Source organism: Acinonyx jubatus, chromosome E2, assembly GCF_027475565.1.
Source record: "Acinonyx jubatus isolate Ajub_Pintada_27869175 chromosome E2, VMU_Ajub_asm_v1.0, whole genome shotgun sequence".
Taxonomy (NCBI): domain Eukaryota; kingdom Metazoa; phylum Chordata; class Mammalia; order Carnivora; family Felidae; genus Acinonyx; species Acinonyx jubatus.
The window spans coordinates 17,686,082-17,713,233 of record NC_069396.1 but is presented as its reverse complement, the minus strand read 5'-3'; the positions used below and the strand labels follow the sequence as shown (position 1 = coordinate 17,713,233).

General features: G+C 46.7%; 1 protein-coding gene across 3 annotated transcripts in view; it reads left to right on the top strand.

Annotated features, from left to right (window-relative positions):
- CDH3 (cadherin 3) overlaps positions 1–27,152 on the top strand; it is a 59,788-nt gene that overhangs the window by 11,106 nt on the left and 21,530 nt on the right. The window contains exons 1-2 of one of the 3 annotated variants that reach the window (XM_027076075.2): positions 1,545–2,380; positions 2,584–2,704. In XM_027076075.2, coding sequence (XP_026931876.1) covers positions 2,321–2,380; positions 2,584–2,704 — 181 coding nt within the window. In that variant the 5' untranslated portion in view covers positions 1,545–2,320. Of the gene's footprint in view, positions 1–1,544; positions 2,381–2,505; positions 2,705–27,152 lie in introns of those variants that run through there. The other 2 variants (XM_027076076.2, XM_027076074.2) reach the window with 2 other exon arrangements.

Genomic DNA, 27,152 nt, shown 5'->3' with positions numbered 1-27,152 from the left:
TGCGGAGGGCGGGAAGCGACCCCTGCGGGGGAGCGGGGCCAGCAAGGCAGGCTTGGAGCTCAGCAAGCTGCCTCAGGCTATTCCTGCATTGTCCACGCCCAACCCACAGCTGCTGGGACCACAGGCCAGATAAAGGAGCTCTCCCTTAACACCAGATGCCAATTGCTTGCTTCTACCATCAGCCGTGAAATTGAAGGGTTGCAGTGTTTCTCATTTCTTATTTTGGGGAATGTGAGGGTGCTAAGGAGGAGAGAAACCACTCACGAGGCAGAGGACAAATGAGCCAGATCCTAAAGCAACAATACCAGGCAGCATTTGGGCACTTGTTCTGTGCCAGGTACTGAGATTTGGTTTTAAACGTATTAATTTAATCCTCATTTATATGTATTAACTCACTTAATCCTAGTACTTTACAGGGCAGATGTCTTAATAGTCCCATTTGATGCTCACAGTCCCATTTGAGCCTCAAAGAGGTATTTCACTTGCCCGAGGCTGTAGCACTAATCGTGGTGGAACACAGGTTTGAACACAGGTGGTAGGGCCCCAGAGCTGACGCTCAGCTTGAGAGAGGACTACCATGGTCTCATGGCAAGTGTCATCCTCATAGCCACAGGACTGGTAGTTGGAAAGCCAGGGAGGCCACCAGGTTAGCCCTTGAGGGCCAAACAATCTCTAATTAGAGACTCTAGTCCCCTCCTCAAACCCCTGAATCTGAGCTGGGGAGGAGGAAGGAGAGTGTCGAGGAGGTGTCAGCTTGGTTTCTCAGGGCATCTAGAGAAGGTGGAGAGACCTCAGGGAACTGGAAGATGGGGAAACTCGGCTTGATTGGGAGAAGGCTGGCAGAGTGGAGGGACTGAGTCTCAGGATAGTTTCTGTGCCTGGGGCCCAGTTGTGTTTCCTGAAGAGGGAAGAACTTCAGGTCTAAAGTAGGTCTAAATCCCAGCCCCGCTGGGCGGTTCAGCATTTCTCAAGGAGGTTGATGGGAGAAGGGTGGTGGGAGAGTGGTTGCCAAAGGAGGCTCACTGGAAGGCTGCTTGCATATAACAGTTTTCACTTATATCATATCAGTATTTCAGATCAATAAAAACAGCCGCATTTTGAAAAGTCTTTATTTTTTATTTTGAGGTGGGGTGGGAAGGGACAAGACAGAGGGAGGGAGGGAGAGAATCCCAAGCAGGCTCAATCCCATGAACCCTGAGACCAAGACCTGAGCCAAATGAAGTCTGACGCCCAACCAACCGAACCACTCAGGAACAGGTAAATGTCTTTATGTTTTTTTTAAGTTTTTATTTAAATATTACTTAAAGTTGGGACGCCTGGGTGGCTGAGTCCCTTAGGCATCTGACTTCCGCTCAGGTCGTGATCTCACAGCTGGTGGGTTCCAGCCCCACCTGGGGCTCTGTGCTGACAGCTTGGAGCCTGCTTTGGATTCTGTGTCTCCCTCTCTCTCTGCCCCTCCCCCGCTTGCGTTGTGTCTCTCTCAAAAACACTAAAAACCTTAAAAGTTACCTAAAGTTGAGAAAGTGTTATTTATATTTAATGGGGGAAGGGGATTGCTGGAGATGGTGGGGCTAATAACCACCCCTCTACCTTGCCCAGTTGGGCCCCACGACAGCCTCCGAACTCTGTCCCAAACTGGGACCTTCTCTCCAGCCTCCATTTGTTCGGCTGTGCAGTGGACGTAACGAGTCTTCTGCAAGTTGCACCTCACTGCCAGTTTTAAACCTTACTCTGTGTCCTCGAAGCGGGCTGGCTGGCGTGGGAGGTGGTGAAAGAGGCAGTGGGCAGCCCGGGCTGTAGCCGGGTGTGGGGCGGACACACCCGGCCTCCATCAAAGCTTTGGATAACAGAATGCCTCGGGGGAGTATGAATGGGGCGCCTCTGTTTCCAGTCGGGTTCAGATGCATCTCCACTGTTTTTTCCACTGTAGCCGCAAGGCACAAAACATTTTTCTTCGCGTGCTGCGGAGGCTGAGGAACGGGGTGGGTTTTTGTTGGTTCGTTTTTTGTCTTTTCCCCTCGAACCCGGAATCTGTGAGACAAGGCCTCCGCGCCTGCCGGGAGGAGCTCCAGAAAAGCCGAGGGATCCCTGGAAGGCATCAAAGAGGACCGGAGGGCGTTCGCCGGTGCCTCGACCAAGCCAGCCGCGGCCCCACCTGCGAGGGGGCGGGACCCTGCGGCGCCGGACCAATCAGCACCCACCTGCGCTCACCTGGCCCCCTCTCGCTCGCTCCCGCGGGCTGCTGCTCGCAAAGGGGAGCGGAAAGCTTAGCCGAGCGCTAGCCCGCCGTCGCGGCAGCTTCGTTCTTCTCTCTCCAGCCATGGGTTTCCCTAATGAGTTTCTCGCGTCCCTCCTCCTCCGCCTCCTCCTCCTCCTTCAGGTACTCCACTTTCTTGCCCTAGCCCGGGCCGGGCAGTTCTGGCTGCGTGGGGTCCGCAGGCGGTGGTGGCATCGGGGAGAGTGCGGGGCTGGGCTCTTTGGAGTCAAGGTGGCCCCGAAAGGCCAGTAAAGAATCTGGGGATGGGTATGCAGAAACCGGGCATGCCTGTGACCCGGCCTCCCTCTTTCCCCCTCTTCCCTCAGGCGCAGGTCTGCTGGCTGCCTCGCGTGGCCTCCGAGCCGTGCCGGGCGGGCTTCGGGGAAGCTGAAGTGACTTTGGAGTCGGGAGGCGCGGAGCTGGAGCCCGGCCAGGCGCCGAGGAGAGGTAGGACCCTCCGGGAGGTAGCCCCGTGGAACCGCAGCGCGGGGGGTCGCACGTGGTCCGCCGCGGTGTGATCCGCGCGAGGGGTGTCCAGGCCGGGGCGGGGGACTTCTGGCGCCGCCGGCTCCGCCTCAGGTATGGAGAAGGCGCAGAAAGGCTCTCGGGGGCTAACGCGCGGGTGGATGGCGGATCGAGGAGGATGGAGAGCATAGCGCCCTCTGACGTCCAACCCCTCTTTGCCCCTCTGCGGCGGCTTACCTTGACCTGCTTCGGGGTGCGAGGCGCCTGCGCTCCTCACCCAGCCTGGACGTGGGAAGCTCTCCCCCACTGGCCCCAGCAAAGGAATGCGCGGTCCACATTCCTCCCCCAACCCCCGCGCAGGTGTGGGGATGAGCCGTGCCCCGGGCAGCCCCCTTCGCCCCTCTCGGGCCCCCTTTGTGTACCGTGCTTTGTGTCTCCCGACAGACAGACCGGGTCTGTTTCTCTTCTTCGCGCTCCCCTCCTCCGCCCCCCTTCTTCCCCGCCTTCTGGAATGCACTCTTAACCCTGCCCTTCCCGGAGGGCCTGAGCCCCCGCAGCCTTCCTGGAAACTGGGCTTGGCACACCTGGACTGGGGCCATCACGTACTTGGGGACACCCCCGCCCCACCCCACCCCCGTGTTGAGACTGGAATGTTAGGGTACTTGGGGGAATTGGGGGGGAGGTCCCAAGCTGGAAGGTCTTGAGCTGAGGGGGCGGTGGTTGGGTGATCAAAGCATGTTTTTGATCACCCAGTTTACTTGGGTCTCCCTCTCCCCACCCCCACCCCCCCACAAGTTCAAAAACTGGAGAGTGGGGAGTCACTTTGGTGTTAGGAAACCCCTGCAGCTGCCGGCTGATGGGGGCCCTTTTCCCTCCATCCAGGACAGTGGGGGTTTCTCCACGGATCAAACCCAAGTTCTTAAAAAAGAGCTATTACCCAGGATCCTTGGGTGGGGTTCCAGAGGATCCCTAACCTGTGAGATTGTTTAAGAATTTGTGTATGCATTTTCCCAGGGAGAGGACCTGGCTTTCAAAACAACTAAAAACTGTTGCCACCTAGCATTAATCTAATGCCCTCGTCAGCATACCCCTCACCCCACATACAAATTTCCACAGTTTGAATGTTGGGGTGTCAGTGCCTAGGGGACAGATGGCTCTCCTTTGTTTCTCCAAAAGGGGACTGGGGTCTGGAGTTTGTGGGGGCCTTTTTTTTTTTCTTCCCCCCCCCCCCCCCCCCCCCGAATAACCCTGCAGATTGACAAAACAATTAACACCCAGGCTAGGCCAGGCTCCTTAAACTCTTGGCTGTAGGGAGCCAAGCAGAGGCATTAAGAGGCCATGCCTCATAAACTTTAAATTCTTGCACATGGGTTTATTACTAACTGGCTAACAAACTGCAACTCAGCCAACCTGTAAAAATGTTACCTTGGGCAGGGCCCCAAATCCAATTCCGGCTCCCTGAGGAAGCTTTATTGCTAACCAGACCTCTGCCAGATCTGTACTCCCCCTCATTGTCAAGTTCTCTGGCTACAATCTCGTGGCTTTTGAGTGTTGACTGTGCCTTATCTTTCTTACTGAAGCAAGAAATATCAGATTAACTGTCACTTCACTAAGCTTGAGGTTGTCGAGGGGAAGCGGTGATCAGGTTTTCGATTTCATGGTCCGGTTGGCTGGTGAATGCTTCCCAGTGACGTCAGGCATTTTAAACCTTTTGAGAAAATTCTGCTTTCTTGGATGTCTGGTTTATGGTTGTGAAAATGGTGGGTTCATGCCAGGAGCACACCTGGGTTATAAAAAAAAGGGGGGGGTTAATGTGCTTGGCTAACCTTGAGCCTCCCTGCAACATGACTGGTTCTTAGAGTGGTTTTCCTGTGAAATAGAGTGTTGCCTTCTTTTTTAAGTAAAAGCAAGTTTCCCAGTCCAATTGGTCTCAACTAATTGAGACACCTCAACAGAAAATACTGGCATTTCTCTTCTTAGTCCTCAGTTGCTGACATCTTTCTACCTCCTCACCTCCACCCCAGGCTCTCTGTCCTCTCTGCACAGGATGGATCCAGCCATGTTGAAAGGGTTATCCTTAGGGTACATACAGACTCTCAAGTTTGGCCAAGCAGACAAGTTTCCTTATTGCTAAGGAACAATTGCCTCTGTTGTTCGCCCCTGGGTTATGAATATCACAGGTGTCTATGAAGTCGAGCTCAGAGAAATTATCTGATATAATTAATAACTTGTTTGCATGTGCACTTTCCTCTTCAAAGCACTTCCACAACTCTGAGCTTGCTTTGTCCTCCTGACATTCTCTCAAAGCTGGTAAGGTAACTATTAAACAGCTTGAGCTCTTAATCTCAGAGTTGGTACTTCAGAAAACCTGTAGCCCAGCCCTGCTGGAGGTTTTAAAGGCGGAGAAACAGGAACAGCTTAATGGATTCAGTTTGCTAGGCTGAACAGCTCATGAGCTTCCGTGAGGGTCACAAACACCACTTGTACCTTTAGGTTTATTCCCAGGACCTGATACTTCACAGGATGCCCAGTAGGTGTTCGCGTGAATCATGACAATCTGCTGAAGGTCTATTTTACAAATGAAACCTGAGTGGTTGTGGCTTCATGAAAGTCATTACTACAGTGACTTGAATGGAAGTTTCTGACTCCTGAGTTCAGTGGCACTTTTTACTACCAGAAAGTGGGAAGTGGATGAAATGAAGTAGAATGTTGGAGCGCCAGATCCTAAAGACACCAGTTACCACCCCCTGTCCTAAGAGCAATTAATCATTTGTTCATTCTTATCGTAAGGTTTTCCAGAAACATTCCGGTAGGGAAACTGGCTTTGATACAGTCTCTAAGTGTCCTAGTGATGGGGCTTGGGTGCCTAGACTAAGAGCAAGAGGTTAATCTGGAGGAAGAGTTGGAATGTTCTCCCCACCCCCACCCCACAGTCTGGGGGGCTGCCTTCAAGTGTGGTCTGGAAGCTAAGACAAAGAAGAGGTGGGAGGAAGGAATTTGCATGGTATTAGTACAGTGATTAAAAGTGATTGACCTAACTGTGGTCTATACATCATTAATGGCAAACAGTTGAGAGAGGCAGCTTAATTACAGTAAAAGAAACCCAGTACTTCATTAAGGCCCCTCAGCAGGTTCAACTCACCCTTAGTCAGTGTTTGAGTAAGATTAAAGCTAACCCTCATTAGCTTCAGTAGGAAACTTCAAAGTTCAGTAATGAATCTGACTGAGCATGAATTCACTTCAAGATGGTTTGGCTATTTGAACTTGTGTAAAAATTGCCTTTTGTTTTGGGGCCTCCAGCCTGGGCCATGTCCTCTGTTTTTACATTTTGTTCTTTCAGTAAACGTATATTTAGCATCTGCATGTATCAGGCAGGATTCTAGAACTGCGGCTAAAGTAATTAACAAAACTAAGCTCCTGCCCTTGGGGAGCTTATAGTCCAATATTTTTTATGCTTACGATTGTCTTGCAAAGCAGGTGGTGGTAACTCCCTTTTGTTGTAAAAGAGGGTAAGCAACTTGGTGTGAGGTCATGGGGGCAGTCAGCAGTCAGGCCAGGATTTTAAATCCAGTGGGATTTCATAGGACCAAATAAATCTGTCTCACGAATGAATTATTTGGGAAATCGGGCTTTGAGCCTGGCTGGCTGCCTTCCTGGCTCAGCAGCAGACTGGGGTAGGTTGCTAAAGCCTGTTGCACATCACTGTTAGCTTGTGCTTGGGGAGCAGGTCCCAAACCTCTAATCTCCCTTCCCACTTCCTCACATGGCACTCTGTTCCTAGGTTACCCAGTGCAGGGTGCCCTCACCTCCCTGCTGTGTGATGAGGAAGGCATTGCTTACATTAAGCAGTGGGTTTCTAAGGCTGGAAACTATAGTTCTGCAAAGCATTTGGAGGATGATGGAGGAGCAGGAGGGAGAGAAGGACCTCCCCTGTCCAAATCAGTTGAGGCTTTGGTTCTGAGGCTGAACTGTCTCCATTCAGAGAATCACTGTTATTGAAGAATAACATAAATGGAGGAAAGTGCCCAAATGCTAAGTGTACAGCTCAATGAGTGTCACAGATTTAAAACACCCACATACCAAGATCAAGAAACCGCATTGCCAGCACCTCAGATGCCCCTTCCTGTTCTCTACCCTTCCCAGCAAGAAAACCACTATCTTGACTTCTAATACCACAGGTTAACTTGCCTGTATTTGAATTTTATGTAAAAGAACTGTACAGAATATCCTCTTGGGTATTGCACATTTTGTGAGATGCTTCCATAGTTCTGGAGGTAGTTGTAGGTGATTCTCACTGTCCTGTAGTATTCCATTATGTGACAATTGACACGTTTACTGTCGATGGGTATTTGAGGAGTTTATGGGTTTTGGCCATTATGACTGGTGCTGCTGTGAACATTATCGTTCCAGTCTCCGTGGACAGTCTCAGTGTACATTATCTGTTAGGTACATAGCTGCGAGCATAATTGCTGGGTTAACTGAGGATTACCTGAGCATCTCAGTACTGTGGCTGTTGTGCTGAGAAGTCAGCTTTTATTTTTGAGAGGGAGGGAGGGAGAGAGAGACAGAGCATGAGTGGGGGAAGGGCAAAGAAAGGGAGACAGAATCTGAAGCAGGCTCCAGGCCTCACACCGTCAGCACGGAGCCCGATGCGGGGCTCGAACCCACAAACTGTGAGATCATGACCTGAGCCGAAACCAGGAGTTGGATGCTTAACCACCTGAGCCACCTACGTGCCCCACCCTTGCTGGATTTTTGATTCTCCCTTAGCACTATGCTAAGAGACAGCAAATCTTACTATGTCTTTGGTCACATCCTTTGTGTTGAGGGAGAAATCCTTCCCTTTATTTGTCCTTAAGCCAATGCCTGTTATTGTCCCCCCAAATATAAAGGGAATCTGGAAATGGCCCTGGGTTTTTTAGGTGAGGGCTTCCTGGATGATGTTTATCCTGGACAGTGTATAAGTGGGCAACAGGTTCCTCACATGGATGAGGTGGTTAAATCTAGCTCCTGCCTCATTAGGGAAGCAGTAAAGTGTCTGAGACCCAAGGCCCAGCTGAGTGGTCATTCAGCCAACGAATGTTAGCAGATGTTCAGAGATGACAAAGACCCATAGCTCATTAACATCATGAGCTCCGCAATTAGAGGAGGAAGCAGTTCAGCCACCAGGCAGTTTTAACTATGAATCTGACCTACAACAAGTATTTATTGAGCACCTACTAAGTGCCAGATACTGCTGTTCTAAGTGCTAGGGTTCTATTAATGAGGAAAACATGCACAAAACCCAGGCTTTGGGGGCCATTTACCTGCTAGTGGAGAAAGATAGACAAAATAAGTTATATATATGTTTTTATATAAGTTATATATATGTTTATATATATATCACATGTTGTATATACATATGATCCAGCAGGAAGTGAGGGAGAAAAAATATGGAGTCAGATAAGAAAGGCTGCTGACATGTTCTTGGGGGGACCTGAAAGAAGTGATGTCCACATTGAAGGCTGAGGAAGAATTCTGCAGGAGAGTTGGGGTATGAGAGGTAGCAGGGAGTGTTCCTGGCAAGGGAACAGCATGGGGGCCAGGAACTTAACTACAGTTAGTCTGGCTGGACCATGGAGTGTAAGGTGGGGAGAGGTAAATAAAAGAAGTAGGCAGGGCCCAGTCCAGTTTAGACTGCCACCCCATCAGGGAGGCAGCAAGGCACATGTGGCTGAAGTCCCAATTATGCCTTCATGGAAGCCAGAGTCGCTGAAGTCTCCTTTGGAATCAGGATGCTGGGCCCCACCTCCAGCATCTCTTCCTGACTCCCCTTCCCGGCTTTTCTCAGACCTCGGGATGTTATAAGTCTCAGTCAAATTTCCCCCCTCATTTTATTTAGTTACCTGTCATTGCCAGGCAGCAGGGCTACCCGCAAGGAAGGGCTCAAAACAAAACAACCAAAAAAAAATCACAACCTAAATACCATTTACTGAGAGCTTACAGAGTTCCAGAGACTACGCTATGTACTTTATGTAATAAGCCCTTTAAATCCTCCTAAAAGCCCCACTGGGGGAGGGGTGAAATTGGCCCCATTTAGCTGGACAGGAAACCTAGGCTTGTAACTTTGTAACCTATCCGAGGTCCCCCAGCTAGTGAATTGTGGAGGTAGGACTTGAACCCAGCTCCCTCTACCTGAGTGTGAGAGAGGGGAGAGGTTGTGAGTCCTCTGGCCCCAGGCATGCTAAAGGAAGATGAGAAATAGTTAACTTCTGACCCAAGGGATTTGAATTCCTTTTCCCTCCACAGGCCTCTTGTTAATCACCAGGAGCTGGAGTTGGGGGGCGGGGGTATTTCTTTCCAGGACCCCTGGCCTCTTCTAGGATGTGGGAGGACAGGGCAGGTTCAGATACCAGGCCTGATAGCAAGCACTGTCTCTGACAGTTCTCAGAGAGAATCTGCCTTCTGGCTGGTTATCTTCTGCCTCTCCTCCCCGCCACCCCCACCTCCCCGCCACCCCCACCTCCCCGCCACCCCCACCTCCCCGCCACCCCCACCTCCCCGCCACCCCCACCTCCCCGCCACCCCCACCTCCCCGCCACCCCCACCTCCCCGCCACCCCCACCTCCCCGCCACCCCCACCTCCCCGCCACCCCCACCTCCCCGCCACCCCCACCATGCTCTGAGTGGAGGAGCTTGATATACTCTGCCTCCCTCCGCCTCCCCCAGCCAAATCTGGACACCCTTGCAATTCTGGGTCACTAGAGCATCAGTGGTCTGCAAATTCCTCAAGCTGACAGAATCCCCTCCAGGCTATGGTAGTGGGTCTGGGGTGCTGGCATCCTGCTATGCTCTCAGTAAACCAAAATGCCTTATCCTGGAAATAAAGCCAAACAGACACCTTCCTTTCTCCCCTTACCCATCTTTGAACTCAGAATTCTGACTCTGTTGTCTGACATCCGAGGAGAGTGCTCAGAGCCAGGGCCCCACAGCCAGGAGGTGGGCAAGTTGGTGGCTGCTTTCCCTTCATGAGAGCCTCTCTAGGCTAAACAGAACTCCAGGGAGGAGAGATCTGTTCTCCACTGGGACCCCCAGGCATCTCAAGAGCTGGATGAGGAGATCAGGCCAAGGAGGCACAATCCCAAGGTTTCCTCTTCCCTCTCAATCTCAGGACCCTAACTTTTGCTTAAGAGCACATAAGATTAGTTCAGTGTTCCATCTCTCTTACCAAGAAACCTTAAACCTATGTGGAGGCTAGAAGTAGGTTGATCTTGCCTAGAGTTCTGACCTCAGGGTCTCATGTTAGTTTTAGGAAGTCCTTGTTCCCCTGGAATTCATTGTGTCCAAGACTGCCTATGTATTTTTCTGAGATGACGCCCCCCCCCCACTGCAAATTTGGCAAACCTAGCATATTCTACACTGTCCCCACAAACCCCCCCGCCCCCGCCGCCAGCCCACGTCCATTCAGTTCTTCAGAGTCTTGTCAAACCCAGTGGTGGGGAAAGACCTGGTGGTGTGCATCTGGGCACAGGCAGGGGAAGATGGGGGTTCTCAACTTGGTTTCTTATCCCAAACTATGTGGTCTGAGGCAAGTTACTTTGGTCCCAGCTCCTCGGCCTTGAGGCTCTAACTGTCCTGTGTGTGAGAAGTGCCTTCATGTCCCTGGAGCTATGAGGAGGTGGACTGCTGGCTGGTCACTAAGAGGGCAGGATTGGAGTGCTATGCTACTGTGCTGGGCATCTTGCTTAAGGCTGGCTGCCTTTTCATAACGAGTCTCATCTTGTTGTAGCTTCAGGCAGAGAGAAAAGATAGCTGCTTGTGGGCTCTTCGTCTACAAGCCAGAACAAGGTGCCAGGCCCACACCCTGCCCTTTCTTTGTGGAGTCGGCCTCAGCCAGAGCTTCCCACCGGGGCTGCCTGACTTGCTATTTTCTTGTCTTTTATGGTCTTTTTCCGCTTCCAGAATTCTCCTGCATTCCCCAGCTGGGACTCAACCACACTCCAACTGGTTTACCAGTGTCTTTGGCCCCTGAGTCAGTAGTTTGCAAGCTTGGCTGAATATCAGAATTGCCTAGGGAGCTTTTTATTATTATCACATCCCCCTCCATATGTACCATTTTATATTGTTTATTAGGGTTGGGCTGGTTGGCTGGAATTTTACATTAATACATGAATATATGTTCACTGTAAAGACCGTGTTTTTTAGTAAAATATGTAGCACTTAGTATGTGACAGGTACAGCTCTTACCATCTTATATGTGTTATATAATTATATTTGTGTGTGTGTGTGTGTGTGTATATATATATATATATATATATAATGTTTAATCACCATAACATGCTTGGGAGTAGGTACTGTTATTATCCCCATTTTACAGATGAGGAAACTGAGGCCAGAGAGGTTGAGTAACTTGCCCAAGATCACACAAGTGGTCAATAGCAGAGCTTGGATTAAAATCTAACCAGCCCAGGGGCGCCTGGGTGGCTCAGTCGGTTAAGCGGCTGACTTCGGCTCAGGTCATGATCTCACGGTCCGTGAGTTCGAGCCCCGCGTCGGGCTCTGTGCTGACAGCTCGGAGCCTGGAGCCTGTTTCAGATTCTGTGTCTCCCTCTCTCTGACCCTCCCCTCTTCATGCTCTGTCTCTCCCTGTCTCAAAAATAAATAAAGTGTTAAAAAATTAAAAAAATAAATTAAAAAAATAAATAAATAAAATCTAACCAGCCCAAGCTTTAACCACTGAATGCCACTGCCTCTCAATAGAAGCAAACCAGAAATAAACTCATGAAAGTTCTTCCCTTTCTCAGCTCTCCTGCCTAAGGATGAGCACATCCAATGGTTTAATGTGAATCCTTGTAGACCTTTCTCTTTAGGGGAAGCTACTGTGTGCATTCAGGAATTTTTAAAACAAGAATTGGGAAGGGGGCTCCTGGGTGGCTCAGTCGGTTGAGTGTCTCTCTCTCCACACTGCCAGCGCGGAGCCCAACATGGGGCTCAAACTCACAACTGAGATCATGACCTGAGCCGAAACCAAGAGTCGGAGGTTTAACTGACTGAGTCACCCAGGTGCCCCTGCAACTTGCCTTTTTAATTGAATCACAGGCATCTCTGCAGACTATTAAATACACATCTATCTTGTTTTTAACAGCTCCATTGTCCTCTATGTGGTGGATATACATGATTTATTTCGCTAACCCCACTTTTATCTTTTGCAGATATGGAAGTGGGGAGGAGTTAACATAAAAGTTGTAAAGTGTTTGGATTTTCAGAAATCTGACTGTCAGGAATCACCTTTTTAGGAAAGACTGCTGGAGAAGGATGATCACATGAATTGTTCATCTTAACCCCATTCAGATAAATTAAGCTTTTATGTTTGAATAATACCTTTAAGATACGCTTTGCAATAAGCTTAGTAAGGTTACTATGCTGTTTAAAAATCATTAGTTTTCACACCAACTATTGTTTGATGACTTAATTATCTGAATGTTTCAAATCATCAAAAATTTTAAAAATGTAAACTGCTTAATTCAGAAGTAAACTGTCAAATCTCTTAGCACTTGCATTATTTTCCTTGGGTGTTGAGAGCTTGAAAATGTGGCATTCAGGGGCGCCTGGGTGGCTCAGTCAGTTGGGCATCTGACTTCCACTCAGGTCATTATCTCACGGTTTGTGAGTTCAAGCCCCACATCGGGCTCCCTGCTGGCAGCACAGAACCTGTTTCGGATCCTCTTCCCACCTCTCTGCCTCTCCCCTGCTCTTGCTTTTTCTCAAAAATAAGTAAACATCAATTAAAAAAAAAAAAAAAGAATGAATTCCTAGAAGCAAAATTGCTAGGTCAAAGGACTTTGATAGTTCACTCAACAATTACTGAACACTTACCTTGTATCAGGCACTGAGCTAAGTGTTGAGATACAGTGATAAGCAAATTCTAACATAGTCTTTGCCTTTGGGCATATATTGAGAGTATTAAGGGAGATAGGCATTTAGATAATAACAAGTAAACATATAATTACAGTTGTAATGAGTTATATGGCAGGAAGTTACATAGAGCTTTCCTGAGAAAGTAACCTGCTTTGGGATGTGAAAGATGGTGGGAGTTAACTGGGTAAACTGGAGTGAGAGTGTAGGGAGACACTGTTCTAGACAGAGGGGGCTGCATGTGCAAAGGTCCTGTGGGAAGGGGGTTATGCTGTATTTAAGGAGAGTACTACTGTGACTAGACAGTGGAAACTGAGAGTGAGCGCATTAAAGAACAACAATGGCACACCATGCATGAGTTTCAAACAAGGAAGTGATCTTATTTCATTTTCTCAAATGTATCATTTGTTGCATTTTTAAAAGATCCTTTTTTTAAAATGGAAATATTTGCACTCTCAGGGTAAATATGATGTGGTATGTACTAAAGTACCATGAGTAGAGATGAAGAGGCATAAGGAGTCTTGGTGATTGACTTGGAATCTGAAGGAGAGTCTGAAGGAGAAATGGTCATAGAAGATGATGACTCTAGCTAACCATATGCCAGGCACTGTGCTAAGTATTAACTCATTTAACTGACATAGATACTATTAGCATCATTTCATTTTATAGATGAGGAAACAAATTTGCCCAGAGTTGGTGGTGGAGCCAAAATTTGAGCCCAGGTACTCTAGACCCAGACTGAGCTGCTTCTGAGACCCAGATTTTGGGTTTGAGTACCTAAGTGCATGATATGTCATTTCTCTAGGAGACAGTGGAAAAGAACCATATTTAGTCTGAGATCATGGATTTGGTTTTTGACACACTGATTTCAAGTCACCTTTAAAACCTCCAGGGGGTGATACTGAATAAACAGATAAATGTGTTGTTCAGAGGAAGGATCTGGATGTTTGAAATCTTGATAACATCTTTCGAAGTGCCCTCAAAAAGCCATTCCAATTGGCCTATTTCAGAGAAATGAGACAATTAGGAGCTTTATTTTATTTTTTTTAAAGCTTTTTTTTTTTAACGTTTATTTATTTTTGAGACAGAGAGACAGAGCATGAATGGGGGAGGGTCAGAGAGAGAGGGAGACACAGAATCTGAAACAGGCTCCAGGCTCTGAGCTGGCAGCACAGAGCCCGAAGTGGGGCTGGAACTCACGGACCGCAAGATCATGACCTGAGCCGAAGTCAGCCGCTTAACCGACTGAGCCACCCAGGCGCCCCGACAATTAGGAGCTTTAAAAAAAATTTTTTTTAATGAACATTAAAAAAAATTTTTAAATAAAAAATAAAATGTTTGGATCTATATTCATACTGACGTTGGTTTATAAGGTTTATTTTAATACTATTTGTATAGACTTGGTAATAAATGTATCCTGTCTGTAAAGTGAAAAAAAAATTTTTTTTTTTAGTGTTTATTTACTTTTGAGAGAGCTAGAGACAGAGGCATGAGCAGGGTAGGGGTAGAGAGAAAGGGAGACACAGAATCTGAAGCCGGCTCCAGGCTCTGAGCTATCAGCACAGAGCCTGATGCAGGGCTTGGACTCATCGACTGCGAGATCATGAACTGAGCCAAGTCAGATGCTTAACCGACTGAGCTCCCTAGGCACCCCCAGGAACTTTTAAAAACCAATAAACTGCCTTCCCAAGATTACCTCCAGATGATTCAGAAGAAGTGATGGATGGGCTAGAAGTAGGGGATCTGGATTTTCAAAAATTCTCCAGGTGAACCATTCAGCTATGATTGGGAACCAATGCTTTTAGCTACCAGACCCTTAATTGCTATCCCAGATGTCCCAAAGTGATAGCTAGGATCCCCGTTCTGGTATCGTTGAGGGTGGGAATCATTAAGCCAGACAGCACACTTTATGCTTAATTCTGAGTCAGCCCTATCCCAAACTCCAGGGTGCTGTGGAGTACAGCCCATCTTGGGTTTCTCTCTGCAGATTATAAGGGAGGACCCCCGGCTCCCAAGGGTAAGGAGGAACCTGAATAATGGAACTCTTTGCAGAATTTTCAACAGAGAGACAAAAGGAACTTGCTAGAAAGAACTGTTTTCTCCTCAACAATACGGGGTTACCATACAACTTTTCTAGTCAGGAGAGGGGGGAATCACAACGTCTCATTCTGATAACAAATCAAAAACATGTTTAACTATGGAAAACTGGAAGATAAGCAAAATGGAAGCCCACCATCCATAAAGGACCTTTGTCGTTTCAAATGAACATTTTCTTTTTTTTTTTTTAATTTTTTTTTTAAATGTTTATTTATTTTTGAGACAGAGACAGAGCATGAACGGGGGAGAGTCACAGAGAGAGGGAGACACAGAATCTGAAACAGGCTCCAGGCTCTGAGCCGTCAGCACAGAGCCCGACGCGGGGCTGGAACTCACAGACCGTGAGATCGTGACCTGAGCCGAAGTCAGACGCTCAACCGACTGAGCCACCCAGGCGCCCTATCAAATGAACATTTTCAGTAGATCTTCCAGGTCTGTTTCCCTAACCAAGTGTTCACTGATGCCTGATCTGAGGGAAAAGGCCTGAGTTCCACTCCACTCCTTCACTGCCCTACACTTCACCCTCCAGTCCCACTTCCCCAGCAATCCAGCTTCATCTTCTACTTCGGTGGGTAGGAGAAGGCTCCATGCCGAGGGCCTCTAGAGCTCCATTGGCCCCATCTGCTGGAAAACCCAGGTCCAAGATGAGCGGTGCGTTGAGGGGGCCATCTGCCAGGTATGGCAACACTCTGCCAGGGTCACGCTGTTGTCCAGGAGCTGGCTGTCTATGCAAAGCCACTGCTGCCCCTGTAGCCACTTTGCACTGAGTGCTTCCACTCGAGCACAGTACTTGATTCCTTGGCTTGCCCCAAAATGGTGATCTGGTAGTGATGGATCATCAGGAACACCTCTATGACAGCAAGTTGGCTAGCTCTGCTCTCAGCTTTGGAAGGAGAGTCTAGGTCCTGAGGATGGCCTTGGGGACCCCTGGAGCCCCTTGGCTTCCCAGCATGCCTTATGGACTCTCCCCACCCACTCCCAGCTTCCTTTGCACCTGCTCCCTTGACCCAATCTGAGTGCCTTAAGTTAGGTCTTGCTCACCCTCTGCCATCTTGGTTTCTTTTGCTTCTGGGATTGTTGGTTCTGGGGATAGCTGGGCCACCTTACTGGTGCCAAGACTCAGCCCCATTCTCTTTCTGTGTCTTTTCTTCCCCCATCTCTCTGCTCTCTTTTACAGGTATAAAAATACTAATATTTTGTAATTGTCAAACTATGAATGACTGCATTGTGGGGCGCCTGGCTGGCTCATTTGGAAGAGCATAGGACTCTTGATCTCGGAGTTGTGAGTTTGAGCCCTATGTTGGGTGTAGAGATTACTAAAAATAAATAAACATAGGGGCGCCTGGGTGGCTCAGTCGGTTGAGCGGCCGACCTCACTCAGGTCATGATCTCGCGGTCCGTGAATTCGAGCCCCTCGTCAGGCTCTGTGCTGACAGCTCAGAGCCTAGAGCCTGTTTCAGATTCTGTGTCTCCCTCTCTCTGACCCTCCCCTGTTCATGCTCTGTCTCTCCCTCTCTCAAAAATAAATAAAACATTAAAAAAATAATAATAAATAAATAAATAAACATAAATAGCTGTTTTGTGACCTGTTTTTTTTTTTTTTTTCTGAGCAGAGCAGTTTTTCTTTAATAAATGCTCTTTTTTTAAAAAAAAGTTTTTATTGGGGCACCTGGGTGGCTCAGTCGGTTGAGCGGCTGACTTCGGCTCAGGTCATGATCTCACGGTCCATGAGTTCGACCCCTGCGTCGGGCTCTGTGCTGACAGCTCAGAGCCTGGAGCCTGTTTCAGATTCTGTGTCTCCCTCTCTCTGACCCTCCCCCGTTCATGCTCTGTCTCTCTCTGTCTCAGAAATAAATAAACGTTAAAAAAAAAAAATCTTTTTTTAAATAAAAAAATTTAAAAAAAGTTTTTATTTATTAATTTAAGTAATCTCTACACCCAATGTGGGGCTCGAACTCAAGAGCCCAAGATCAAGAGTTGCACTCACTTCTTACTAAGCCAGCCAGGCACCCTATAGGTTTTCTTTCTTTCTTTTTTTCTTCTTTCCTTCTTTCTTTCTTTCTTTCTTTCTTTCTTTCTTTCTTTCTTTCTTTCTAACTTAAAAAAATTTTTTTATGTTTATTTATTTTTGAGAGAGAGAAAGACAGAGTGTGAGCAGGGGAGGGGCAGAGAGAGAGGGAGACACAGAATCCAGGCAGGCTCCAGGCTCTGAGCTGTCCGCACAGAGCCCGACGCAGGGCTTGAACCCACGCACTGTGAGATCATGACCTGAGCTGAAGTCGGACACTTAACTGACTGAGCCACCCGCGCGCCCCCTTTTTAACTTTTTAAAAAATGTTTATTTACTTTTGAGAGACAGTGAGAGAGTGCAAATCAGGGAGGGGCAGAGAGAGAGGCAGATGGAGGATCCGAAGCAGGCCCTGCGCTGACAGCAGTGAGCCCTCTGCGGGGCTTGAACTCACAAATTGTGAGATCACAACCTGAGCCGAAGTCCAATGTTTAACTGACTGCCACCCAGCAGCTACCCCCCAGCCCCCCGCCCATAGGTTTTCTTTTATGACATTGAATGCTGTAGGTGAGACCTTTGAGTGACAGTGGCACACATAGTTATTCTGTTGAATGTTAAGTGGTTGAGACTGACTTATTTTTTTACAATTTTTTTTAATGTTTATTTCTTTTTTTTTAATTTTTTTTTTTTCCACGTTTATTTATTTTTGGGACAGAGAGAGACAGAGCATGAACGGGGGAGGGGCAGAGAGAGAGGGAGGCACAGAATCGGAAACAGGCTCCAGGCTCTGAGCCATCAGCCCAGAGCCTGACGCGGGGCTCGAACTCACCGACTGCGAGATGTGACCTGGCTGAAGTCGGATGCTTAACCGACTGTGCCACCCAGGCGCCCCTTTAATGTTTATTTCTGAGAGAGAGGGAGGGAGAGAGCATGAGCAGGGGAGGGACAGAGAGAGGGAGACTCAGAATTCGAAGCAGGCTCCAGGCTCTGAGCTGTCAGCACAGAGCCTGATGCTGGGCTTGAATTCACAGGGCGTGAGATCATGACTTGAGCTGAGGTCGGACACCCAACCGACTGAGCCACCCAGGTGCCCCTAATTTTTTTTTTTTTTTTTTGTACAATTTGAGCAACAGTTATGGACATAATTGCAGGTATGGTTTTGTCCTGTCTGGGATGCTTTCTGGCACAATTCCTGGGCCAAAGGGCTTGTTTAAGGCTTCTTAATTGGCAAAAAGGTTGTGCCAATTTACACTCCTCTCCTCCCTAATAGTATATAGCAGCACCTGTTTCCAAAGTATTCCACAACACTTGTTCTTTTGTATTTCTTAGTGAACTTTTTTTCTATATGTAATTTTACTCAGGAAAATGCCAGAATCTTTTTTTCAAGCAATTTTGCATACTTACCCCAGAAAACAGTGATAGCTATGAGCACATGTTTGCTTTATGAGCTAGGTCTATCCCTAAGCCAAGCCAGAATGGAGACTTGATTATCTTTCTTCCATCCCCCACAAACTTCCTTTGGGCTGCAGTACTTTAAAACTGATATTACCCTTCCATTCTAGTCAAAATGCCCAAAGATCAGCAGGAAACTGGCCAAGATTGATCACTTGAAGGACATTTTATTTCCCGAGAGATGGGTGGTTTTATTTTGTCAGAACACCCTGTAAGGTTGAACTTTGGGACAATATGGTACCTATGTGTCATGGCTGAGAAGACAATTACCTGCCCTTCAAGGGTGTTCCCTTGGCAGTTTGGAGGTGTCTAGGCAATTCGACCTAAAAGCTGGCCTGGGATGAATTCTCAGCCCAGTATCCATCAGTTCCTAGAAGTCTACTTTAAAAGCTTTCTTTTGAAAGAGCACCTGAGTGGCTCAGCCGGTTAAGCATCTGACTTCAGCTCAGGTCATGATATAACGGTTCATGGGTTCAAGCCCCGGTTCAGGCTCTGCGCTGACAGCTCAAAGCCTGGAGCCTGCTTCGGATTCTGTGTTTCCCTCTTTCTCTGCCCCTCCCTTGCTTGTACTGTGTCTCTCTCGCTCTGTCTCTCAAAAATAAACATTAAAAAAATTACGTAAAATAAATATTAAGAAAAAAGCTTTCTTGTTTTCAACAGCTCTTTTACCCCAAGGGACTCAACTCTTCTTCTTGACCAGCTTGTATAGTGGTGCCAGTTCAGGGTCTGAGGCTGGGCTTGGTAGGATGGTCTTTAGACAGGAGCTTTGAGCACAGGCCAGAGACTCCTGGTTCCCTTGGATGTCTTTCTATCTAGTGCAGATACACAGAGCTCTGATTTTTTAACTATTTGTCGGGAAGCAGTCTCAAGTTTCTAATCCCTTCCCCAACAATATTCTAGGAATTGTGTACTTAAGGTCAGGGCTGAAAGCTATCAATTTATATTGGTAGAAATACTGAACTCTCCATCAGGTTCATTGACTTTGTGATTCAGAATCTCTTGAGTCTAAAGCGGTCACATGACTTTAAGGTCCCAGGTGGGTGTGGGAGAGCTGTGTTTAGGTGTCTTTTCCAGTATTAGGATCTGAACTGTTGTTGCCCCATGTGCTCATCAGTGCTCACCAGCTTTCCCCAGAAAGAGTCCGACACAAGTCCATTCATGCTCCCATGACTTGGCCAAGATGTGTGGCCTTGTGGAGCTAGGCTGCAGTCAGGAATGGGAATCAGCTTACTTCACTAGCTGTTACAAGGTGGGGTAGAAGGGGATGAGTGATGATGAGACCTGGTTTCAGATCAATTACCTTTTGAAACCAGTAATACAAGCCAGTGGTGCCAGGAACATCTGGGAGGAAGTTGTAACAATCTGCCCCAGGGCTTACCATTTACCAGCCTTCTGTGACTCATGGCTTGCAGAAAAAAACTGTTCATGTTCCTACAGGTGCCTCTGCACGTTTCCCTGGGCAGTTGAACTTGTCTGTTGAGGTCCCCGATAAACCATGGAGCACCCCTGCAACACAGTCCTTTCCAAATGCAGACCAAGCCAGCTCCCTCTTAGGCTCTTTGGTCCTGTGTATCTCCTCCTTGCTTTGGTGCTTCATCCCTCAGGTAAAGCATTTGGCTGTAGCTGATGGTTTCTCTGTGGTGTAGGGAGAGACTCAGAGTTGGAATCAGAAACCTCGATTAGTTGTGAGTAAGCTAGAGGTGCCTTTTATTGAGGGCTTGCTGTGGTGCTCAGTGCTTTACAAACATTGTCTTACGTAATCCTCCCCAAAATCTTATGAGTTAGGTAGTAGCATCTCCATTTTTAGATGAGGAAACCACTTCCATATGCTCACACAATATGAATTTTTTTTATTTTTATTTTTTTTAGTGTTTTTATTTATTTTTGAGACAGAGCATGAGCAGGGGAGGGGCAGAGAGAGAGGGAGACACAGAATCCAAAGCAGGCTCCAGGCTCCGAGCTGTCGGCACAGAGCCCGACACGGGGCTTGAACCCACGGACCGTGAGATCATGCCCTGAGCTAAAGTTGGATGCTTAACCGGCTGAGCCACCCAGGCACCCCACAAATATGAATTTGAGCCCAAGTCTTTTGGACTTGAAATCCCACATCATTTACTTGCCTTTAGGATTTGAAATCTGGTCCTACTGCTTCCTACCTGTGGGGCCTCAGATCCTTCTGAAGCGGCTTCCTAAGGCACTTCAATTTCAGGCAGCCTCTTGTTTCCTGACTTGTGAGAATGGGGGCAGTAATAGCCGCCTTGCAGGTTATTTTCTGAGGATTTGGATAGGAAAACACTTAGCCGGGTGTCTCAGGCAGAGTGGGTTGAAGCTTGTTCCTGCCTGCCTGAATCATGCCCCTTGATGTGCTCTGTATCTAACTGAATGCAGGTTAGAGCTGATGGGGCCAGGCCCTCTGACGCAACTGGAATATGCAGCCTGAGTGGGAGGCACGTACACTTGGAGTGCATCGCTGTTGACTTCTTGATTGTTGCACTGTCCTCTCTAACAATAGGACAGCCCAACTATAAATATTTGGAACCATATGATAATGGAAATGTGCCAGCACACAGGACACTGAAGTGTATTGTACATTTTGGAGGGCAGGGCAGATTTGGTAGAAAACAAGGAGAGGGTTTCTGGGTTCCTGGCAACTTTTAGAGTGGGGGGATTAAGGCTTCTTATGGGGGAGTCAGTCCATTAGCTGTTGGCTGGACAACCTGATAGGAGAGGATTGGAAAGCTGATAGTCTCTGGTTAAGGAAAACAGCTGACAGACATACCTGGCCAGCGCTCTGCTAGCTGAAGACCTAACCTTAGGAAGAAGGCTGTTTTAAGAATGGGAAAAGTGCAGGGCACCTGGGTGGCTCAGCAGGTTAATCTACTTTGGTTCAGGTCATGATCTCACGATTCATGAGTTCAAGCCCCACATCAGGCTCACTGCTGTCAGCAGAGACTGCTTTGGATTCTCTGCCCCCCTCTTTCTCTGCCCCTACCCCTCTTGTGCAAGTGTGTGTGCTCTCCAAAAAAAAAAAAAATATATATATATATATATTTTAAAAATATGTATAAATAAAGTAAAATAAAATAAATAAAAATATATATTAAATATATATATATATATATATTTTTTTTTTTTTTAAATGAGTGGGAGGGGCACCAGAGTGGCTCAGTCAGTTAAGTGTCTGACTTCAACCCAGGTCATGATCTCATGGTCCATGAGTTCAAGCCCTGCATCTGGCTCTGTGTTGACAGCAGAGCCTGGAGCCTGCTTTGGATTCTCTCTCTCTGTCTCTCTCTCTGCCCCTCCCCTGTTTGCAGTCGTTCTCTCTCTTTCTCTCTGTCTCTCAAAAATAAACATTAAAAAAATATGAATAGGAAAAGTGACTTAATTTTTTTTGTGTGTCAGTGTTTGAATAACTACTGCATTCATGCAGGTCAGAATTCAGAATAGTGTACAGAAAAACTCATCTCTGTTCCTTACCTGCTGTTTTTTCCACCTATAAACCCAGTTTGGGGGTTACCTTCAAAGGTATTTTCAAACAAAATTAAAAATACAAATGTTAGCAAATTAGCAAAGACTATATTGATCTGTATCTCTTTTTTAAATTAATTGTATGTCTTAGAAAGCTTTCCATATAATACGTAGGAGATTGCTCCTCATTTATAGCTTTTTTTTTGTTGCTGCATGGTGTTCTCTTATATAGATGTCGTTATAACATAAAGTTAATCTCTTATTGATGGGCATTTGGATTGTCTGGAGTTTTGCTATTACAGTCAATGCATTGTTAATTAGTTTGGTAAGTAGCTGAAAAAGTTGATTTTGGACAGGAGGCAGTATCCTGTACTTATTGAAGGTACTTGAGGGGTGCCTGGGTAGCTCAGTCAGTTAAGTGTCTAACTCTTGATTTCAGCTCAGGTCAGGATCTCACAGTTTGTTTGATGGAGCCCTGAGTCGGGCTCTGCGCTGATAGCACAGAGCCTGCTTGGGATTTTCTGTCTCCCTCTCTCTGTCTCTCTCTCTGCCCCTTCCCCACTCAAGCTCACTTTCTTGCTCTCTCAAATAAACAAACATTTGAAAAAAATTTTTAAATAAAGATACTTGAGGATAGATAGTTGTTCCCCAATGCATCCCTAGTTTCTAGAAGAAAATTGAGCACAAAGGAAGCGCTCAACTAGCTCTTGAATGAACAAGAGGAACCTGGCTTTAGAATCTGACTACCCTGGGTTCTAACTCCACTTCCGCTCACTAGTTGTGTAACCTTGGGCTATCATCTCAGTTCTGAACCTCAGTTTCCTCATGTGGCATAAGAATCCATGTAAGCTTTTGGTGCTCACAAATTTGTAGTTTAGACTTTTATAAAGATTTTTTTAAATGTTTTGTTATTTTATTTTTGAGACAGAGACAGAGCATGAGCAGCGGAGGGGCAGAGAGAGAGTGTGACCCAGAATCTGAAGTAGGTTCCAGGCTCTGAGCTGTCAGCACAGAGCCCGACGCGGGGATCGAACTCACAGACTGTGAGATCCTGACCTGAGCCGAAGTCAGATGCCCAACCGACTGAGCCACCCAGGCGCCCCTAGACTTTTATCTTAAATGTTTATTTAAGAGAGTGCAAACTCGGGAGGGGTAGAGAGAGAGAGAGAGAGAGAGGGAGGGAGGGAGGGAGACAGAGGATCCAAAGAGGGCTCCATGCTGACAGCAGAGAGCCCGATGTGGGGCTTGAACTCAAGAACCTTGATGACCTGAGCCCTATCTTATTTGGTGTTGAAGATGGCTCTGTAAAGTCTAATTTCCATCTTCCAAATGAGAAAACATAAATTCCTAATAAGTTGTTTCAACTTCTGCATGAACATAATGATGTTTCCAACTGACAGTTTTGTGGGATCTTTGTATGCATCTTTAAAGCACCTGCAGGAGTGCTGAATCACCTAAGGAGGTTTAGGTATTCCTTTTAAGCTTTTCTTACTCTTATTACATCAAGGAGCAAATATGTTTGGTCCTACTGCTATTTTTTTTTTTTTTAAGTTTATTTATTTTGAGAGAGGGGAGAGAATCCTAAGCAGACTCTGCTGCCAGCACAGAGCCCAACATGGGACTTGATCCTAGTACCGTAAGATCATGACCTGAACCAATATCAAGAGTCAGATGCTTAACCAACTGAGCCACTTAGGTGCCCCCATACTACTCTTGAGTAACTCTAATAGCATGCATTTCTCCTTTCAAACCAAGGGAAACCAGGCCTCAGGTTCAAAGCTTCAGCTAACGATTGATTGTGAGACCCGGAGAATTCAAGTGCCTTACCCAGGAGCACCAAGCAAGTTCATGTCAATGCCTACAGGGGTCTCTGTGTCCATTAACTGCATCAACAGCAGACCCTGACCCGATGCATCCTAATCTGTCAGCCCTTTACTGGTGTTCTCATTCAGTCCTCACATCAACACTGTAAGAGAAGTGCTGTTACTTCTTCCAAGTCTAGTGCTTTATTCCAAATCTCACACTGCCTCATTGGGCATCCAGAAATCAGAGTCTGCTATTTCAGTAGTTGGAGGAGAAGAGGTAATGGGAGGTAGGGAAAAGATATTAATTAAGTCTTGGGTGTATCAGAAAGATTAACCTTAGTGGGTAAGAAAATGACAGGCTGTGACAGATGTGGATACCACTTCTAGCTCCTCTATTTCCTAGCTACGTAACTTCAGTGAATTCATTTAACCTCTCGGTTTTCCATTCTAGAAAATAGACATTAAATCTACTTCATAGAGTGCTTGGTGAAGATTAAATAAGTATTTAAGGGGTGCCTGGGTGGCTCAGTCAGTTAAGCGTCCGACTCTTGATTTTGGCTCAGGTGGTGATCCCAGAGTTGTGGGATCAAGCCCCATGTCAGGCTCCATGCTCAGCGTTTTTTTGTTTTTTTTTTTTCCTCCTAAAAAAGAAAGGTATTTAAAAAAAAAATTTTTTTTTAACGTTTATTTATTTTTGAGACAGAGAAAGACAGAGTATGAACAGGGGAGGGGCAGAGAGAGAGGGAGACACAGAATCTGAAATGGGCTCCAGGCTCTGAGCTGTCAGCACAGAGCCCGACGTGGGGCTCGAACTCACAGACCGTGAGATCATGACCTGAGCCGAAGTCGGACGCTTAACCGACTGAGCCACCCAGGCGCCCCCCCAAAAAATGTATTTAAATGTCAGCTGTTGGGAGAATTCAGGAGCACAGGGAGTCTTGACTGCTGAGAATGGTGTATGCTGTGTTCGTTTGCTAGGGTAACAAAGTAGCCCAGGTTGAGGGTCTTAACAAAAAGTAAGGTATCAGCCAGGTCGGTTTTGTTTCAGGCCTCTCTCCTTAGCTTGTAGTTGGCTGTCTTCTCTGTGTCTTTACATGGTCTTCTCTCTGTATCTGTGGTCATATTCCTTCCTCCTATAAGGACAATAGTCATACTAGCTTAGGGCCCACCCTAATGGCATCGTTTTAAGTTAGTCACCTCTTTAAAGGCCCTGTCTCCAAATACAGTCACATTTGGAGGTAGTTGGGGTTAGGACTTAAACATATGAGTTGAAGTGGGGGTGGGGGGGGGGGAGACGATTCATGTTAAAAGAAAAATTGATCTACAGAAAAATGTAAACAGTAGTTGCTGGTAACCACAGTCATCGGAAAGGTTTATTTCCTTCCAGTCTTTTTTAAAGATTTTTATTTTTGAGAGGGGCTCAAACCCAACCTCCAGGTCAGGAGTCACATGCTTGGGGCACCTGGGTGGCACCTTGGTTACATGTTGGGCTTTGGCTCAGGTCATGATCCCGTGGTTCTTGAGTTCCAGCCCCGCATCGGGCTCTGTGCTGACAGCTAGAGCCCGGAGTCTGCTGCAGATTCTGTGTCTCCCTCTGTCTCTGCCCTTCCCCCACTCACGCTCTGTTTCTTTCTCAAAAATAAAAAGGAAAAAAAAGTCACGTGCTCTACCAAATGAGCCAGCCAGGTGCCCCTCCTTCCGGTATTTTATTTATTTATTATTTTTAAAAATATTAATGTTTGTTTATCTTTGAGAGTGAGAGTGTGAGTGGGGGAGGGGCAGAGAGAGAGGGAGACAGGATCAGAAGCAGACTTTGCGCTGACAGCAGACAGCCCGATGTGGGGCTCGAACTCAGGAACTGTGAGATGGTGACCTGAGCCAAAGTTGGAGGCTTAACTGACTGAGCCACCCAGGTGTCCCCTTCCAAACTTTTTATATGTGCATAGTTGCATATATTATATAGGTCTTTCTACATTCTGCTTACATTCTGCTTACTTGGTTTCACTTCATAGCATAAGAACTTCCCTAGGTAACTTAAAAACTCGACTATAAATACCATTTTGCATAGTTGGATAAATAATCCATGGAGTGTAAACACTGGACTGTAAATAATCCATGGAGTGTAAACACTGGAGTGTAAATCCATGGATTATTTAACTGTTGCTCTATATTAAAGTGATTTAACCTTTGCCACATCTCATTCCTGGGCCTTTTAGCCCTAGAGCAAATTCCTCAGATGATGAGACAACTGAGCTGTGTTCAGGAGGCAAAGGTCAGGGTCACCCTGAAAGGTGGCCTGAGAGTCTCGCGGTTTCCAGGGCCTCCTGGAACTGACTCAGGCCTAGATCCCACTTTCTTCCCCTACTGGCCAAGCATATCACACACAGGCCACCACCCCTCAGTGGGGACCTTGTCAGTAGGGCAATCTGATTTTTAAACATTTTCTCTCTTTGTCACAGGCACATTCCAGCCTTCCCCGACTGGATCCTGCCTCTCTCTGTGGGGCTCTTGAGTTCTAGGGAGCTTGCCCTGGGCTCTGGGGAGCTGAAGGCACCTCTGTATGCCTTTAAGCCTCCCCTCTTTTCCGTTCCATTCACTGACCCTCTCTCTCCAAAAGATGACCAATGTCTTAACTTCTTTCACCTAGGTTGGTTGTGCCTGTTCTTGAACCTCCTGTCCATGTGATCATACCTGTGTCCTCTCTTACACCTAGCCTCTGTTACTCGGCTGTATGTTTATAAGGTTCATCCACGTTGTTGTCTGTCCTTGTGGTTGATCTCATTGTGTGAATATACTACAGTGTTTCTGTCCATTCTCCCTTGATGGACCTTTGGGTTATTTCCAGTTTTTCACTATTAGAAATAGTGCTGCTGTGAACATTATAACACATGCCTTCCGGTGAATGTGTTTTTGTTGGGTCTCTACTGCAAAGGGGAATTGCTGGGTCTTGGGGAATGTGTATATTTAGCTTTGGTAAATACCACCCAACAGTTCTCCAAAATGACTATTCCGTTTTATACTCCCACATCAGACTTCTGCTGTTTTTTCTTACTGAGGTAAAATATCCATGACCTATAATTGGCTGTTTTAACCATTTTAAAGTAAACAATTCAGTGGCGTTAAAGCACATTCACACTGTTGTGCAACTGGCATCATAATCCATCTCCAGAACTTTTTCATTACTTCCAGCAGAAACTGCACTCATTGAATGGTAACTCCCCATTTGTCCCTCTCTCCAGCCCCTGGTAACCTCTATTCTATTTTCTATGTCTGTTAACTATTCTAGGTACCTCATATACACAGAATTCTACAGTATTTGTCCTTTTGTGACTGGCTTATTTCACCTGGCTTAATGTTGGCAAGGTTCACCCATATTGTAGCATGTATCAGAATTATATTACTTTTGAAAGCCGAATAGCATTCCACTGCATGTATATAACACATTTTGTTTATCTCTTCATATCTTGATGGAGTCTTGGGTGGTGTGCACCTTTCAGCTATTGTGAAAAATGATGCTATGAAAATCAGTGTGCAAGTTTCTTCGTGCATTCCTGCTTTCACTTCTTTGGGGTAAACCCCTAGAAGTAGAACTGTGGATCATACGGTAATTCTGTTTACCTTGTGAGGAACCACCAAACTTTTTCACACCATTTTGCATTCCCAATACAGGAGGGTTCCATTTTCTTCCCACCTTGGCAGGACT